Here is a 19540-nt window from a genome sequence, read left to right on the forward strand (position 1 = left end):
ATGAAAGAAAATGGAAGGAAGGGATAGATTGATTTAAGGTCTGGGTTAAAAGGTCGGAATGACATCGAGGGCTGAAGGGTCTGCATTGTGCTGCAGTGTTCTATGCTCTATATTCTATCATAAGACTATTATTTCAAATTTATAGTTGAATAAATAGCGATCAACAGAAAACCGCAACCTCTTCACAATCTTGCAAAGATGCCATTCAAATGTCTGAATACAGAATCTCCCTGAGCTTAGAAGAGTTTTGTAATTATAAATGGAAACTTAAATTACATACACTTATTCCACTTTTTCACAAATCTAACTATTTGGAAAGCCAAGCACAAGATGCATCATAATACTTCTGGCATATTTAGTTCTGGATTCTGACAGCCTTGACTATTGTTAGCTTGATTCAACTGAACCATCACTGTGCCATGATCCTTTGCATTTTTTTAAAAGACGTTCTTAAAATAAAAGCTCTATACTACATCATTCCCACCCCTTCCCCATCAGGAAGATTATTCAACCATTTACAACTGAGATATTGTCTGCACTTAGAGCAGAGGGAACAATGTTTCATTGACTGTATACTCGTCTATCAGCTCAAACCTGCTGACTTATAATTGCCTATTGCATCAGGGGAACTGACAGCCCTGTACTACCCTGGTTAAATGATGACTTTGTATCTGTAACCCTTTATGGCAAGGTGTTGATACTGTTGTACTACACTGTTTAATTGTCATTATCTTTGCAGTTTAACAATTTAAGCCTGCTAGTATTTTATATGTACATCTTCCAGTCAAGATGGTGCCTGCCTACAACGCTCCTTCAGTCAACATCTTATGGATAGATCATGAAACCATATATTTCATTTCTTTTATGTCTTTAACATTTGTTTTTCATCTTAAATATGATTCTGGAACTGTTGGAGCCCAGGATTTGCAGTTTGGAGATCATTTGGGTGTTTCAGTACAGTACAGTCTCCGAGAGGATTCTGGGAGATAAAGGTAGCGTGCACAAACCTCGTGGTGAAAAGACTGCGGAACGGTTGTGGGGCGTGAGCCTGTGTTCAACTCCATTTTGCCAATTAAAGCTTCCATTGTTCGGCCATTAAAGCAACAAGCGAGATTGAAACATGGAGGCCAATGTGGAAGGTGATCACTAGCTGCCTGCCTTTTGATCGCTGGGGAGATCACTTTGCCGCTGGACAGCGGAGACTGCCTTTTGATCACTGGAGGGATCACTCTGCTGCTGGAGAGGGGAGACTGTCTTTTGATCATTGGTGGGATCGCTCTGCTGCCGCAGAGGGAAAAGCCTGCCATAGTGCCTGGAGAACGTTACTCAGGTTTTCTACATTTTGGATATGAACTTGGACTATAGACTATTTTTCAGTCCTATAGTTTTTTATATTCTGCTTTTTTCGCCTGATCTTTCTCATTTTTTTGGGTGAGGAGGATTTGGGGGTTGATGTGCCCGTTCTGTTTTTGTTTGTTTTTTGTGCGGAGAGGAGGGATTTGGGGGTTGATGTTTGTGCTGCCTTTCTTTCCTTTCTTGGTTTCGAGGCTATCTGGAGAAGAAGAATTTCAGAGTTATATACTTTGATAATAAATGAACCTTTGTGTGTATGTATGTATTATGTAACTGTTTAGTATGTTTCCTAATGGCCACAGTTTGTCTATGCAATTGTTCAATGTGTCCCCTAGTGACGACGTTTGTATGATTCTGTATGCTTCTTTGGTGTTGTATTATTTGAATAGGAGCTATATGATTGGTTAACTCTTATCTACGACTTGAATGAAATATTTCTTATTTATGGGTATAAACAGAGCTGACCACAAGATGCTGCCAGCTTTTGCTTCTTCTTTCCCTTCTGCTGCTAGCATTTGCTCCCATTACTGTCCACACTTAATTTTTTCCGTTTTATTAACACTTAATAAAATGATTGTGAAACAAGTCTTGTGCCTCTTTCCTGAGTTCCAAAAGAACCTTGGATTAAAAACATTAGAATCCAACAGTATGATATGTATCCATTATGGTAGTTGTCTACTAAATTGCTCCTAGCCAGTGGTGCATGTGAATGGTGTTTTCAGAGTATACAGTTAAAATAGCTACACAATAGCAAATCTTAACTAAGCATCTATCACCAACATTCACAATGATCAAAGACTCGTACATTTTGTTTTACCTCTAGCGTGGCACTATTACAATGTCAGCTGTAAGATCTGCGTTCAATTCCTGTCACTGTCTGTAAGGAGCTTGTACATTCTCTGTGACTGTGTGGGTTTACTCCAAGAGCTCTGGTTTCCTCCCACTTTCCGAAGATGTATGGTTAGAGTTAGTGAGATATAAGCGTGCTATGCTGGCACCAGAAGCCCCCAGCACAATCCTCGCTGATTTGATTTGACACAAACAATGCATTTCACTGTATGTTTCGATGTTCATGTGACTAAAAGCATATCTTTACTGATCAAGGCACACAAACACGAAACTTCATGTGTGGATCATGCACGTCAGGAATGACATCACAGTGACAACAGGCATGTTTCATTAATTGTTTACTAATCAGAAATGTAACTTGTAACATTTGATCATGAGCCCACGGAGCATTTGCCATTTGAATTTGAAACTCTGAGATTTAATTCAGTCATGGCACCAGGTTGGGGGTGGGGGGAGGTGAATTTAAAGACCATAAGACATAGGAGCAGAATTAGGCCATTCAGCCCATCAAGTCTCATCCACATTCCATTACGGCTGATTGATTAACCCCATTCTCCTGCCGTCTTTCCGTAAAACTTTGACGCCTTGACTAATCAAGAACCTATCAACACTCAGATACACTCAGTGACTTGGCCTCCACAGCTGCTATCCGTGGCAATGAATTCCACAGTCACTACATTCTGTCTAAAGAAATTCCTCCTCGTCTTTGTTCTAAAGGAACATCCTTGCATTCTGAGCCTGTGCCCTTTGGTCCTAGACTCTCCCACTATTGGAAATATTCTCTCCACATCCACTCTGTCTAGCCCTTTCAAAATTCAAGAGGTTTCAGTAAGATACCCCTTCATTCTTCTAAACTCCAGCAAGTACAGGTGCAGAGCCATCAAACACTCCTCATATATTGACCTTTTCCTTCCCGGGATCATTCTTGTGAACCTCCTATGGACCATCTCCAATGCTCCAATACAAATCTCCAAACCTTTCCTTAGGTAAGGGGCTCAAAACTGCTCATTAAAACTCAGCCGTTTCCTTACTTTGATTTACATTTAGTTGTCATATAATAAGATTCAAAACCTGAGGGAAGTCATAGCCGTAACAATTCTGATCTGAAGAAAAGTCAGGGAATATCCACAGTAGTCTCACCATCAATTCTTAGTGTCACAACTGGAGTATTAGTTCATTATCACACTACTGCTTGTGGAAGCTTGCTCTGTGCAAACTGTGCTATCATGGATTTTATGAAACAGCAAGGATTACACTGCAAAATCATTTTATTGCAAAGTGCTTTGGAATCCCCTACAATGACATAAAAGTCATTTACAAATGCAAATAGTTTGTTTTCTTATATTAATTATATTGAATTTATTGTATGATTGTATTGATATTCATCTTAATCAATCAAACACATTAAAATGCTGAGATGATCACCAGTGATTTCCTCTTCCCTATTCGTAACATACTGGAAGTGTTGCAAATGAAGGGCTTAAAGCATTGTTGAGGATCCCAAACATCTATCCAACATTCTCTCTGACCCACTACCATCAGGAAGGAGGTACAGAAGCATCAGGACTAGAACTGCCAGACTGGGTAACAACTTTTTCCCTCAGGCCTTAAGACTAATGAATACCTTACCATCACTGAAGTCAGGTCACCAGGAGGGTGAGCTGTTTACTGTTTACCTGTGCTGTGCACGTCACATGCATAATGAATTATATTAACTTATTTGTGGTAATTTCTTTCAATGTGCTGTGTGTGATATATATTTTGTGGGTGCACCGTGGTCAGCAGGAACATTGCTTCGTTTGGTTGTATAAATGTACAGTCAGGTGATAATAATCTTGAACTTGTATACTGATGTTTAAGCTTAATTCTGGTATCTTCTAACCTTTCCTTCATCTCAACATCATGTCCTCCTGTTCCTTGCTGCTTAGATAACTTACATACTCATGTAATACAGTTACATTATTTTCTTTAAATTTTTTATAGGCATCCTTTAGTCTCATGAGACCATGGATTTGTGCCTTGGAAAGTTTCCAGGGCGCAGGCCTTGGCAAGGTTGTATGGAAGACCAGTAGTTGCCCATGCTGCAAGTCTCCCCTCTCCACGACACCAATGTTGTCCAAGGGAAGGGCATTAGGACCCATACAGCTTGGCACCGGTGTCATCGCAGAGCAATGTGTGGTTAACTGCCTTGCTCAAGGACACACACGCTGCTTAAGCCAAGGCTCGAACTAGCGACCTTCAAATCACTAGATGAACACCTTAACCACTTGGCCACGCGCCAACAGGGATATTCTTTAAATATCCCTGTGCAAATTGACTCAACAAATTTCAGGACATACGTCAGTGATAATACACTGTCCATGAGTTTAGGAGGTTGGAGGGAAGAAAGGGGGTTGGGTTTGTTATTGTTGTTTTGTAGCGTATTGTATTCTGTTGAGCATCATGGGTATGCTATGTCGCCTCTGGAATGTGTGGTGACATTTGCAGGTTGCCCTTAGCACATCCTTGGCTGTGTTGGTTGGTAATACAAACAATACTCATGTGATAAATCTCAATCACTCTTTCAGTTCAAAGCCAAGAAAAAAAAGTTCAGGAAGTTTCAATTGCCTGTTAATGTGTTCTAAACCATCAAGCAACTCTGTTGCCAATGCTTAACTACACTGCATAACACATGCTGTATATTACTCAATTACCATTAGGGTGTTTATTTAATTTATGTACTGGGGCCACGCTGTATTGAGATTACAATGTGGAAGTGATGATTGATGTAGCGAGCAGGTACAACCAATACCAGCTGAAATCAAACCGACAGCCCATTCATCTCATGGTTATTTGAGAGATGGACCTGCTATAAAACAATGATCAATGCACTTCAAATAAAAAAGCCATTCATTGTGCAAGATGCAACGATGTAAAAAAATGACAAATTATCAGGATACAAAGAGCAAAGATAAACGTCCATTACAAAGTCTACCACCTGTAGAGTTCCAACAAAACCTATTTACACCAGCACCTTTGAACCAAGCCAAAATGTCTTAGAGCACAAATTACTTGATCACATGAAAGGGTTAACATATGACGAGCTCTGGGCCTATACTCACTGGGAGTAGGGGGGGTTGGGTGTTTTACTGAAACCTATGGAATACTGAAAGGCTCGAAAAGAGTGGATCAGAAGAGGATATATCCAATATTGGGAGAATCTAGGATCAGAGGGTACAGCCTCAGAATAGAAAGGCGTCCCTTTAGAGCAGAGATGAGGAGGAATTTCTTTAGCCAGAGGGTGGTGAATCTGTGGAATTCATTGTCACAGATGGCTGTGGATGCTAAGTCATTGTATGTACTTAAATTGGATGTTAATAGTTTCATGATTAGTATGGGCATCAAAGGTTATGAGAAGGCAGAAGAATGGAGTTGAGAGGGATAATAAATCAGCCATGATAGAATGGCAGAGCAGACTCGATAGGCCAAATGGCTGAATACTGTTCCTATGTCTCAAACAAGCAAAAATCTGTGGATGCTGGAAATCCAAGCAACACACACAAAATGCTGAAGGAACTCAGCAGGCCAGGCAGCATCTCTGGAAAGAAATACAGTCGACGTTTCAGGCCGAGACCCTTCAGCAGGACTGAAGCAAAAAAGATGAGGAGTAGATTTAAAAGGTGGGGGAGGGGAGAGAGAAATGCAAGTTGATTATGATTATGAGAACACGCAGTCCCCTTTTATTGTCATTTAGTAATGCATGCATTAAGAAATGATAAAATGTTTTTCCAGAATGATATCACGAAAACACATGACAAACTTACTTAAAAACTAACAAAAACCACATAATTATAACATATAGTTACAACAGTGCAAAGCAATACCGTAATTTGATAAGAACAGACCATGGCACAGTAAAAGTCTCAGAGTCTCTCGGAAGTCCCATCATCTCACTCAGACGGTAAACCTCCAGTGCCAATTTGCCGATGCAGCATCCTGGAAGCATCCGACCACAATCCGACTCCGAGTCCGTCCAAACAACTCCAAGCCTCCGACCACCTCTTCGACACCAAGTACCGAGCACCATCTCTGCCGAGCGTTTCGACCCCGGCCCTGGCAACAGGCGATACGCAAAGCCGAGGATTTGGGGCCTTCGTCTCCGGAGATTCTTGATCGCACAGTAACAGCGGCAGCGAAGCAGGCATTTCAGAAGTTACTCCGGATGTTCCTCTGTGCTTTCACGGCTGTCCCCATCAAATCCGGATTGATGCACGGCACCCCTAGTTACACATATTGATATTCATTTGGAACGGCCACGCGCGTTGCGTTAAACTGGTGATAGGTGAAACCGGGAGGGGGAGGGATGAAGTAAAGAGCTGGGAAGTTGATTGGTGAGAGAGATACAGGGCTGGAGAAGGGAGAATCTGATAGGAGAGGACAGAAGGCCATGGAAGAAAGGGAAGGGGGAGGAGCACCAGAGGGAGGCGATGGGCAGGCAAGGAAATAAGGTGAGAGAGGGAAAAGGGGATGGGGAATTGTGAAGGGGGGGGCATTACCAGAAATTAAAGAAATCGATGTTCGTGCCATCGGTTGGAACCTACCCAGGCGGAATACAAGGTGTCGTTCCTTCAATGTAAGTGTGGCCTCATCACGATAGTAGAGGCAGCTGTGGATGGACATACCGGAGTGGAAATGGGAAGTGGAATTAAAATGGGGAGGCTACTGGAAGATTCCGCTTTTTCTGGCGGACGAAACGGTCTCCCAATCTATGCCAGGTCTCAGCAATACACAGGAGGCCCCATGGGGACCACTGGATACTGTAGATGACCCCAAAAGACTCACAGGTGAATTGTTGCCTCACCTGAAAGGACTGTTTGGGGTCCTGAATGGTAGTGAAGAAGGAGGCGCAGGGTCAAGTGCTTTCTGCAGAGATCACTCCCTATGCTTGTCCATTTGTCCCTCTCCACTGATCTCCCTCCTGGTACTTATCCTTGCAAACAGAACATTCCCCCTGTACTTTCCAACAATCACCTTAAAGTTATAGGGCTTTTCTCTTTGCATGAAGTAGGACCTGAGGTGACTTGACAGAGATGTATAAAATGATAAAAGACATAAATTGAGTGGACAGCCAGCAACATCTTCTCAGGGTGAGAAGAGATAATTTCAGGATGATTAGGGGCAAGTATGGGGGAGTGGTGTCAGAGGTAGTTTTTTTCATTTTAAACTCTTTTTTATTAATTATTATTGAAGATCAATAAAAAACATTAAAGTAATCAAGTCATGTCAATATGTACAATGAGAAATTAAATTATCAAATAACTGATTAACAAAGCTAAACAATATATCAATAATAAGAAAACAAAAAGTTAAAACTATTTTTTTGAAAAAAAGAAAGAAGGAAAAAAGAACCCCTACTAACTAAAACAAAAAAACCCTACTAACAAAAAAAAACCATTGGGAACACAACCCTGGAGCTATACGCCATACAAGCTTCCATAGAAGAAAAACATCAATTCATCAACTCAAATCCATTTAAACAAAAATCAGAAGGGAACCATCTTAATTAACTCAAATAGTAGCGGGCAAAAGAACCCCACCCTTTTTCAAAGTCAAATCGAGGATCAAAAGTTCAACTTCTGATTTTCTCCCAACTAAGACATAACATCACCTGAGAGAACCATTGTATCAAAGTGGGAGCAGGGGCATCCTTCCATTTCAATAAAATAGTCCTTCTGGCCAATAATGTAACAAATGCAATAATCTGTTGGTCTGATATAGAAATACCATGAATATATTGAGGGATTATATCGAACAAAACCATCAATTTATTAGGTTGTCAATTAATTTTAAAGCTTTAGAAATTGTAGAGAAAATAGATTTCTAAAACTGTTTCAATACAGAACACGGCCAAAACATGTGTGTCAATGTAGCTGTCTCAGTTTTACATCTATCACACTGACTATCAACATTAGGAAACATTTTAGACAGTCTCTCCTTTGTCAGATAGTAACGATGTACAATTTTAAATTGAATTAAAGTGTGACTGGCACAAATTGAAGAAGAGTTAACCAACTTCAGAATTCACAACCAATCCTCTGTTATCAAGGTCACGTTAAACTCTCTTTCCCAATCTTGCTTAATCTCAAGTAAAGGATAATTGTACTGTTGTAATAGTAAATTATAAATTTTCCCAATAAAACCTTTCACTAAAGGATTCATTTTTAAAATAATGTCTAACAGGTCAGCATCTTGTATATATGGGGCAGTTTTTTTCCCCCCACACAGAGAGTGCTGGGTGCATGGAACACGTTGCCAGGGATGCCAGGCAGAAACATTAGGGACATTTAGGAAACTCTTAGATAGGCACATGGATTATAGAAAAATCGAGGGCAATGAAGGAGGGAAGAGTTAAGGCTGATTTACACTTGTGTGTCAAATGTACGCCATAGGTACGGCGTAGCAGCATACCCTACACTGTACTCTATGCCGAACCCTACGCCGTAGCCTAACGCGCACCTCTCCCAAAACGTAACTACGTGTTATGGCGTCGCAGACCACAACAACTGTGATTGGTCCACTCGGGAGCATCACATTTCCTCCTACGCTGCAATAGTTTCCCGTTGGGCGACTGAAGGGCAGGGAAGGAACTCTGGCTGCAATGCTTTCCCATAAAGCTTTACAGACCTCTGAAATTATGGAAGACCCTGTGCTTGACGCCTGTTTGCAGCTAGTTGCTACAGCCCGTTGACTTCCACCTGAAGCTAAAACTCGAATGGTGATTGCCAGTCTCTGAGTATACTGTGCCTACACTGATGCGAAATAAATGTGTTGGAGACGATGAACCAAATCATCAAATCTACCTGCCGACATCTGAAAACATTTGAAATGTATTTCTTCGTCCATGTCTCTCAGTGGCTGGACAAGCACAGAAAATTCATCCTCCTTCAGTTTCAGTCGCCATTGTTTGAAGTTTGAGTCTCTTCGTGTTGAGTTTTGCTAACTAGCATTTTGGCGGTGAATTGCAGAGCGACGCAGACACACCAACACACAAGTATAAATGCTCACAATGGCGTAGCCCACTTGCGTACGTTATGGCGTAAGCTAGTATGTACAAGTATAAATCAGCCTTTAGATTGATCTCCGTTGAAGGGCTTTCACTGCGTTGTACTGTTGTATATTCTATGTTTAGATGTGTTAACTCTGATGTTCTGACCTCTCATCCACAACTTTTAATCACATTATTTCCTGTGGGAGCTTGATGTGTACAAAATATTTGCAGATCTACGCACATTACAAAAGTGGCTACAGTTCAAAAGTACTTCACTGCTAAGCATTCTGAAAGGGACTATTGCACATCATGGCTAGTATAACGCTCTATATGCCAGCAACTGGCATTCAGCTCCCGACACTCTCTGTAAGGAGTTTGTATGTTCTCCCCGTGACCGTGTGGGTTTCCTCCAAGAGCTCTGGTTTCCTCCCACATTTCAAAGACATAAGGTTTAGTGTAAGTAAACTGTGGGCACGCTATGTTGCTACTGGAAGTATGGCAACACTTGTGGGCTGCTCCCCAGCACATACCCAGACAGTGTTGGCCATTGACGCAAATGACGCATTTTGCTGTATATGTGACAGATAATGCTAATCTAATCTAACCTTTAACTGTTCAGTGTGAAGAAAACAAGAGCTTTCTCAGCCTCCTATCATGAGATTAACGAGGCATGTTGTCCTGCCAGAGGAGTTTGTAGTTACTCAGTAAAAGAGGAACGTAATAGAATTAGCTTTTAATTACTATATTCTTTCTGGTAATATCGATCAATAGCATTCAGTTTAAAATAACATGCATTCTAATGTAATGATGTTTTTGAAGAAACAGCACAGACAAATTCCATAATTACATCCATAGCTATGAAATTCACTTGAGGTTAAATGTTCTGAAAACTTATGCACACATCTCTAGATATATTGTCACAGCCACTCTAGGGATAGGGATTAAGGTGGGTTTATTATGAATACGTTTAAAATTGGCTTTATGAGGTCCTGTTAAATCTTGTTCTTGCATCAATTGTCTCAGGAGGTGTTATTCTGTACCTACAGCCATCTACTAATGTAGATGAATATTACTTTCCTCAATGCCTGGTTTCCCTAGTTTATCATAGCCAAGTTCTACTGGCACCAGAGATAGCTCCTCTGGGCTTCTTTCTCTAATCTCAAGAAGGTGCTTAGAAGCAGCGAAAGTATTTGTTCTTCCCTGTGGGCATCTTCCCAAGACAGCAAAGATAACACATCAGAGAGCCAACATGTTGTAATATGATGGCTTTGAATCTCAATATTTTAAAGTTGTTGCACTACAAGATTAACATTCAATTCACCAGGAGTTTAACCAGGATGCTGTCTGCAGTAAGGCATACAATGTTTTCTAAACAGGGAGCAAAGCAACTTGGCCGTCCCTAAGGGCTAACTTGCAGGTTGAGTCTGTGGTGAGGGAGGCAAATGCAATGCTACCATTCATTTCAAGAGGACTAGAATATCAAAGCAAGAATGCAAAGCCGAGGCTCTATAAGACATTGGTCAGACTACATTTGCAGTATTGTGAGCAGTTTTGGGACTGTGCTGGAATTAGAGAAGGTTCGGACGAGGTTCATGAGAATGATCCCAGGAATGAAAGGGCTGACGTATGAGGAATGTTTGAAGCCTGCACTCTCCAGAGTTTAGAAGAATGAGGGAGGATCTCATTGAAATTAAACCTATTGAATATTGAAAGGCCTAGATAGAGTGGATGAGAAGAGGACGTTTCCAATAATGGGAGAGTCCACGACCAGATGACACAGTTTCAGAATACAAGGACGTCCCTTTAGAACAGAGATAAGGAGGAATTTCTTTAGCCAGAGTGTGGTGAATCTGTGTAATTCATTGCCAGAGTCGGCTGTGGAGGCCAAGTCCTTGGGTATATTTAAAACGGAGGTTGATAGGTTCTTGAATAGTCAGGGCGTCAAAGGTTATGGGGAGAAGGCAGGAGAATGGGGTTGAGAGGGATAGTAAATTGAATTGATTTGACTTTATTTCTTACATCTTTCACATACGTGAGGAGGAAAAATCTTTACGTTACATCTCCGTCTGAATGTGCAATATGCAATTTATAGCAATTTGTAATAAATGGTATGTACAACAGGACAGTCAATATAGTATAGAAATACAATTGTGTCAGTGTGAATTAATCAGTCTGATGGCCTGGTGGAAGAAGCTGTCCCGGAGCCTGTTGGTCCTGGCTTTTATGCTGCGGTACCCTTTCCTGGATGGTAACAGCTGGGGTGACTCGGGTCCCCAATACATCCTTCTGGCCCTTTTTACGCACCTGTCTCTGTAAATGTCTTAAATAGTAGGAAGTTCACATCCACAGATGTGCTGGGCTGTCCGTACCACTCTTTGCAGAGTCCTGTGACTGAGGGAATTACAGTTCCCATTCCAGGCAGTGATGCAGCCAGTCAGGATGCTCTCATTTGTGCCCCTGTAGAAAGTTCTGAGGATTTCGGGACTCACACCAAACTTCCTCAACCGTCTGAGGTGAAAGAGGCGCTAACAACAGGAATTCTGCATTTTGGATCTCCCCCTCCCCCTCCAACTTTCAAATCCCTTACTCACTCTTCCTTCAGTTATTCCTGACGAAGGGACTCGGCCTGAAACGTCGACTGTACCTCTTCCTAGAGATGCTGCCTGGCCTGCTGCGTTCACCAGCAACTTTTATGTGTGTTGCTTGAAAGAGGCGCTGTTATGCCTTTTTCACCACACAGCCGGTATGTACAGACCACATGAGATCCTCAGTGATGTGTATGCCAAGGAACTTAAAGCTGTTTACCCTCTTAACCCCAGATTATTTGGGATAAGGCCAATGAATGTAGTAATGTCAGCAAATTTAATTAGCAGATTGAAGCTGTGGGTGGTCACACAGTCACTGGTATACAGAGAGAGAATAAAGGAGGAGACCTCACATACACGAGGAGTAAAAATCTTTATGTTACGTCTCCGTCTGAATGTCCAATGTGCAATTTATAGTAATTTATAATAAATAGTATGTACAACAGAACAGTCAATATAGCATAGAAATATGATTGTATCAGTGTGAATTAATCAGTCTGATGGCCTGGTGGAAGAAGCTGTCCCGGAGCCTGTTGGTCCTGGCTTTTATGCTGCGGTACCGTTTCCTGGATGGTAGCAGCTGGAACAGTAATGGCAGAGCGCAGACAATGTGTTGAATAGCCTAATTCTGCACCTGTGTCTTATGGTCTTGTGGACTTATGCCAATAGTTTGAGTGGGCTAGGGCTTTTAACTTTGGAGAAGAGGAGGCTGAAGGTGACTTGATAGAGGTGTACAAGATGATAAGAAGCATAAATGTACTGCTCTATGTTCTATTGTACTAATTTTGTTGTTTTTTTTTCAACTATCCTATTGTCATAAAACTAAATACTACACAGGGATTGAAGTAATCCACTCTTCCACCAGTGGCTATACCTCAAAGTGAGGGCTGCCCAAGTAGTTCCCCAGACTACTGAGTTCCCTGCCACCACACAGGTCTTATCACTTATGAAGCATCAGTAGCGTTATACTGTTTACTTTTTAACTTTGTCATAAATGCACCTCATGCTAAGTGTCAATCTTTTGGAATATACACATTGTATTATTTGTTAATCTTATTTGCGGTAATATGACTTTATCATAAGCGTGTGAGTTATATGTACTGTGTTCTGCACCTTGGTCTAGAGGAATGATTTGGTGGTATACATGTATGTGGTTGAATGACAATAAGCTTGAGCTTAAACTGCTGGCTTTCATCTTCACCTCAGGTGCTATTTGTGTGGAATTCACATATTCTCTCCATAACTGTGGAAGTTTCTTCTGACTGCTCTGGTTCCTTCACTTATACTAAAGATGTTTGCGTTGGCAGCTTTATTGGTTACTTGTGGTAAATTGGTTTATTGCTGTCATATGTACTGAGATACAGTGGAAAAACTCTTATTTCATGCCATCCATACAGTTCATTTCATTACATGGTGCATTGAGGTAGTACAATAGAATATCAATAACAGAATGGTCTGCTTTTGACTACGTCAGTTTTCTTTCTCAAGTAAACACAAAGCTGTTACAGCTTATTAGGTACACCTGCCCATCAATGCAAATATCTAATCAGAGAATCAGGTGGCAGTAACCCAATGCATAAAAGCACGAAGACATGGTCAAGAGGTTCAGTTGTTGTTCAAACCAAACATCAGAATGGGGAAGAAATATGTTCCAAGTGACTTTGACCATGGAATGATTATTGGTGCCAGATAAGGTGGTTTGAGTATCTCAGAAACCGCTTATCTCCTGGGATTTTCCACGTACAACATTCTCTGGAGTTTACAGAGAATGGTGCAAAAAACAAACAAAAAAAACCTCTAGTGAGTGGCAGTTCTGTGGGCAAAATCACCTTGTTAATGAGAGAAGTCAGAGGAGAATGGCCAGAAGGTGACAGTAACTCAAATAACCACACATTACAACAGTGCATAGTCTATAGAAGCAGAAGACCATACTGGGTTCTACTCCTGTACCAAATAAAGTGACCACTGAGTGTATGTTACATATTAGGCAAAGGTACTGTTGTGTTACATCAAGGAGCTGAAGGGACAATTATGCAGTTAATAAATGTTGATCACCATACCTTTTCTTTTCCACTAGCTTCCCTCGATACTGTTGAACCCTATGGAAATAAATAACAATAAGTTATTGCCATTGTCTTTTTAAAAGGAAATTGAAATTATTCACTCCTGGGACTCCATCTATCATAACCAAACTAAAGAGGAGAGAGATAAGATCTATTTAGCTGGTATTTAAGCATCCAAATTTCTCACGCAACTGGGAATATATTACGCAATTTCATAAAATAGTAAATCAAAAATTTGAATGTGTTCCAATGCAACTTTGTTCACATACTGTCTCCCTCTCAGTTTACAGCACAGATTCAGCTACGTGTAACACAGCAGGTTACATAGCATCTATGCATGCCGATGAAGGTTCTCGGCCTGGAATGTCAACTATTTATTCCTCTCAGTAGTTGCTGCCTAACCTGCTGAGTTGCTCCAGCATTTTGTATGTGTTACTCTGGATTTCCAGCAACTCCAGAATCCCTTGTGATTAGGCTACATGTAACTGCCCATGCACAGCCTGCATAAGATCGTAAATAAGCTCAAATAATGAATTTTATTGCAAAGTAAGTGTGAAAAGACATTTTTAGTTTTTTATGTTTATACATATTGTCACAGCATTGTAGGCATTAACATCTGCTCTGAAGATGTGGCACTTCACATAATAATGAATGCAATCATTTATTTTTCCTCTATTTCACTAATATTATAAGATGGATGGCATCCGTTAGGCTCGCGAGACCATGGATCTGCGCCTGGAAAGAGTGGCTTCAGTCTCTCCAGGGTGCAGGCCTGGGCAAGGTTGTATGGAAGACCGGCAGTTGCCCAAGCAGCAAGTCTCCTCTCTCCACGCCACCGATGTTGTCCAAGGGAAGGGCAAGGGCCGATACAGCTTGGCACCAGTGTCATCACAGGAGTTGCCAGAACGAGGTTGAAAGCAACGTCGGACTGCCTTAGGGACTCCAGCTCCGGATTTGTCCTCAGGGTTTACTCCCAAAGCCTTTCCCATGAGTGGGTAGGGCCGCAAGGCAGCGGAGGTTTGAAATCTCTTAGACGGACTGCCTTCCCAGGCTGATGAACTCCATCTATCCGAAGCACTGGTTTTAATACTATAAAGCTAATGTAAAATACAGCATAAACCATTGCTATTTAAAAGGAGATGCCATAAGGCTTAGCAATTTGTTCAAAGGTTTATGCATTATCTGTGATGTACAGTAATGCTTTTTTTTTGAACAATTAGAACAAAGTGCTGGAACAAGCCCTTTGGTGCACAATGCCTGTGCTTTGCACCATTTATTGTTTGTTATTCATAGTACAGTAATATTATGTCTTTGCATTGTACTGCTGCTGCAAAACAACAAACTTCATGTCATGTTTTTGATAATGAATCTGCTTCTGATACTCCACCCTTGGAAGCCTGTTCCAGACACCCAACACTGTGTGTAAAGAAAACCCTTTCCCACCCCACCTTAAATATATATCCTTAGTATCTGACATTGCATTCTTGGAGTGGGGAGTTCATTTTCTGACATTCCTTTCTTCAATGTACTGACATATTCTACACATCTACTTTCTGGTTCTTCCTGAGAATGCACAGATCCAAACTAGCCTGCAAAGACAATTAGTGGCAGAACCCTGCAGTACAGAGCCAAACTAATTTTTTATTGGACAAGGCAGGATATACAGAATTCGAGTGTGGACAGTAGCACTGTAGATCATAGCCACAAGCATATTAATCAAATCCCTAAAAAACCGAATTCAATGGTCACACTGAAATACAGGAATCATAAGAATGAGAGGGTCCATCACCACTGGCTGAACAATGCCAGACTAGGCACCAGTCTCAAAACATCGGGCAGCTATTTAGGTTTGATATAAGGAGAAATTTCTTCTAATGAAAGGACTTGGATCAAAATGTCAACTGTTTATTCCTCTCCATTGATGCTGCTGACCTGCTGAGTTCCTCTAGCATTTTGTGTGTTTTACTCTGGATTTCTAACATTTGTAGAATGCTGCGAAAACAATGGAGCTAGCTGAGGAAGTTTGGTATGGGCCCCCAAGTAGAAACATAGAAAACCTACAGCACAACACAGGCCCTTCGGCCCACAAAGCTGTGCCAAACATGTCCTTACCTTAGAAATTACCTAGGGTTACCCATAACCCTCTATTTTTCTAAGCTCCATGTACCTATCCTAAGAACTTTCTACAGGGGCACAATTGAAAGCATCTTGATTAGCTGCATCACTGCCTCGTATGGGAACTGTATCTCCCTTAATCACAGGACTCTGCAGAGAATGGTGCGGACAGCCCAGCGCATCTGTAGATGTGAATTTCCCATGATTCAGGAATTTACAAGGACAGATGTGTAAAAAGGGTCCGTAGGATCATTGGGGACCTGAGCCATCCCAACCACAATCTATTCCTTTTGATACCATCTGGGAAGCGGTACCGCAGCACAAGAGCCAGGACCAACAGGCTCCGGGACAGCTTCTTCCACCAGGCCATCAGACTGATGAACTCACACTGATTTGACTGTTCTATTTCTTATAAATTATTATAAATTACTATGATTGCACATTTAGATGGAGACGTAACATAAAGATTTTTACTCATGTATGTGGAGGATGCAAAAATAAAGTCAGTTCAATTCAAGTTTCAAACTTTTGTAATTCTTTTCTCCAAAAACAGCACCGTTTTAACTGTTGAGGTTACACAACCCATAAAGGTTGATAGATTTTTGGACTTCAAAGGTTTCAAAGGTACATTTAATGTCAGAGGAATGTATACAATATACATCCTGAAATTCTTTTTCTTTGCAACCATCCATGAAAACAGAGAAGTGCCCCAAAGAATGAACAACAGTTAAAGGTTAGAACCCCAAAGTCCTCCCCACGCCCCTCCAGCACAAGAGGTCATTCATTGGTGGCACAGCACTGCGTTTAAAAATAGATTGGGTGCTTCTGGCATTTTGTCCCCCTTGGTGGGCAACAAAAAGCACTGGGTCAATAAAAAGAAAGGGATTGTAAGTGAAGTGACCATTGTTGTAGTGGGCCATTGTCAGAGTGGTCTGGCTTTGGCTCAACAGGCGTGGGCAAGCACATGCAGAGGTTCTAAGTAAGGAAGTTTCTATTTCCTGTTAGCACATAGCTTGTGCACTGAGAAGGGATCTGGAGGTATTGGTATGTTCCTTGTGTAAGATGCAGGAAAATTGGGAGACCTCCACTCTCCTTGTTGGCTACATCTGCACAAAGTGCATCGAGCTAGAGTTCCATAGAGACCGTGTTAAGGAACTGGAGTTGCAGCTGGACGGACTCTAACAATGGCTCAATCCAACAATGGTTACTCATACAGGAGCATGAGGGGGTGATAGATGGGAGCTACAGAGAGGTAGTCACCCCTAAGTTGCAGAAGGCAGGTCCCTGGGTGACTGTCAGGAGAGGAGAGGGAAGGGAATAGGCAGCCAGTGCAGAGTACTTCTGTGGCCATTCACCTCAATAATAAGTATACCACTTTGGATATGGTTGCGGGGTATGAACTAACAGGGGGAAGCTATAGTGACCAAGTCTCTGGCACTGAGCTTGGCTCTGTAGCTCAGAAAAGAAGCGGGGGGGGGATTCCATAATTAGAGGAGCAGAAAGCAGATTCTGTTAACGTGAGAGACACCTGGATGGTATGTTTCCTTCCAGGTGCCAGGGTCAGGGTTAGGGACGTCTCTGACTGGGTCCACAGCATTCTAAAGGGGGAGGCTGAACAGCCAGAAGCTAGTAATCTCTGGATTGTTGCCTCTGCCACATGCCAGTGAGGTTAAGAATAGGACGATTTGGCAGATAAATGCATGGCTGAAGAATTGCTACAGGGAAAAAACAGGGTTTCAGATTTATGGATCATTGGGATCTCTTCTGGGGAAGGTATGACCAGTACAAAAAGGATGGATTACACCTGAACCCGAGGGGGACCAATATTCTTGTGAGTAAGTTTGCAAGATCTGTTGGGGAGGGTTCAAACTAACTTGGCAGGGGGATGGGACCTAAGAATGGGGTAATTGGTATACAAGTAGATGCAGTGTGTAGTGAGACTGTGAGGAAGGACAGGCAGTTGTTAGGGCAAAACTGCAGTCAGTGGGATTGGGATGAGCTAAAGTGTCCAAAATTAAAATGGGTGATGAATACAAGACTGAAGATGTTACATTTGAATGCACGCACATTGAAAAGGTCAGGGTGTCAGGTCCAGAGGAGAGGGACGGGTGGGTGATCAGTTCACTGGTCTGTGAGGTTTGCTCATCTCTGCGCTGAACTGAGGGTGTGGCCTGCAACTAAAGGGCTCCTGGATTCACTTGTGACTGGCTTTATGGCTGTGGACTCATTTTTGTAAACTTCAGTTCTGAATGCTACTTGCTTACTTTTATTGTTTGCACAATTTTTCTCTTCTGCACATTGGGTGTTTGATGGTCTTTTTTTTAATAGGTTCTATTGGGTTTATTTGTTTTGTGGCTGCCTATAAGGAGATGAGTATCAAGGTTGTATACAGTATACGTGCCTTGATAATAAATGTACTTGAACTTTGAATCATGCAGGCCATTCCCAAGGATGGAGAGGCGCAGCTCTTGGTATCTTCTTGACACATTGGTATCTTCTGGACATGTTGGCATCTGGAACAGTGCATGACAAGCTGCTTGATCTGCTGTTCTACCTCGGGCTACCAGACAAAGCTTCTAGCCAATGTCTTCATTTTGACCATACATGGATGTCTGGCATGTCGCTCCTCCAACACTTTAACTCTGAGCTTGGATGGTACACCCTATCCTCGTTATATGCGCCTTCAGACTATGCGGATTCACAGTTATGCGAGGAACCTATTTCTACCAATGTTGCGTTATATGCGTCCAAAATTCACAGTTATGCGAGGAGCACTGCCGTCCCGCCAATACAAGTCACGTGTGCACACCTCACAGTCTCACTGTTGGGACGAGAAGCACTGCTTTCCCGCCAATACAAGTCAGGTGCGCGCGGCTCACAACCTCTCTCCCGCCACTCTCACATTGGTTTTGGCAAGGTGTGGATGTGCGATCTTAAACTTTTGTTGGTTTTACCTACGGTGCAGTGATTTTGCGCTTGAAATATTTAACTATGCCTCCTAAGCGTCTGGTGTCATGTCCTGGGCTGTCAGCCGAGCGGCAGAGAACCACTTTAACACTTGAAAAAAAGTTGGAAATTATAAACAGCTTGGCATCAGCTGAAGGTAACACAGCTGTGGGACGCTACTGCCGGGAACAGAGTCTTGCCTTTAAAGTTCTTTTGTTGCTTGACAATGCGCCAGCCCATCTTAAGCATTTGGACAGCATTTATCCTAACATAACAGTGCATTTCCTGCCGCTTAACACAACATCGCTGATTCAATCACTCGACCAAGGTGTAATCCACATTCAAGGTGTATGTATTTTTTACGGCAAACTATCTCTCAGATGTTGCAAGCAACAGACAATTTTGAAAACCCCGGGAGTTTATCAAAGGTGAGGGAATGGTAGAAGTCGGAACACTCAGCACAAATGGCGAAGGACATGGACCCAAGTTTAGAACGGAGTCAGCATTTCAGTCGTTCCCTGCCGTCAACCCTTCTTCCCTACAAACAAATTTATGCTGAAAAACAAAATGCTGCCAAGCAAACAACTTTCACCACTTTACGC

The 19540-nt window shown here is 41.9% G+C and overlaps 1 protein-coding gene across 6 annotated transcripts in view; it reads right to left on the minus strand.

The window, feature by feature from the left end:
* LOC140191482 (phosphatidylinositol 5-phosphate 4-kinase type-2 beta-like) overlaps positions 1–19540 on the minus strand; it is a 238037-nt gene that overhangs the window by 33603 nt on the left and 184894 nt on the right. For all 6 annotated transcript variants that reach the window (XM_072248931.1, XM_072248930.1, XM_072248933.1 and 3 more), the window contains one exon: positions 13875–13913. In XM_072248931.1, coding sequence (XP_072105032.1) covers positions 13875–13913 — 39 coding nt within the window. The remainder of the gene's footprint in view (positions 1–13874; positions 13914–19540) is intronic.

This window comes from Mobula birostris, chromosome X (genome assembly GCF_030028105.1).
Source record: "Mobula birostris isolate sMobBir1 chromosome X, sMobBir1.hap1, whole genome shotgun sequence".
NCBI lineage: Eukaryota > Metazoa > Chordata > Chondrichthyes > Myliobatiformes > Myliobatidae > Mobula > Mobula birostris.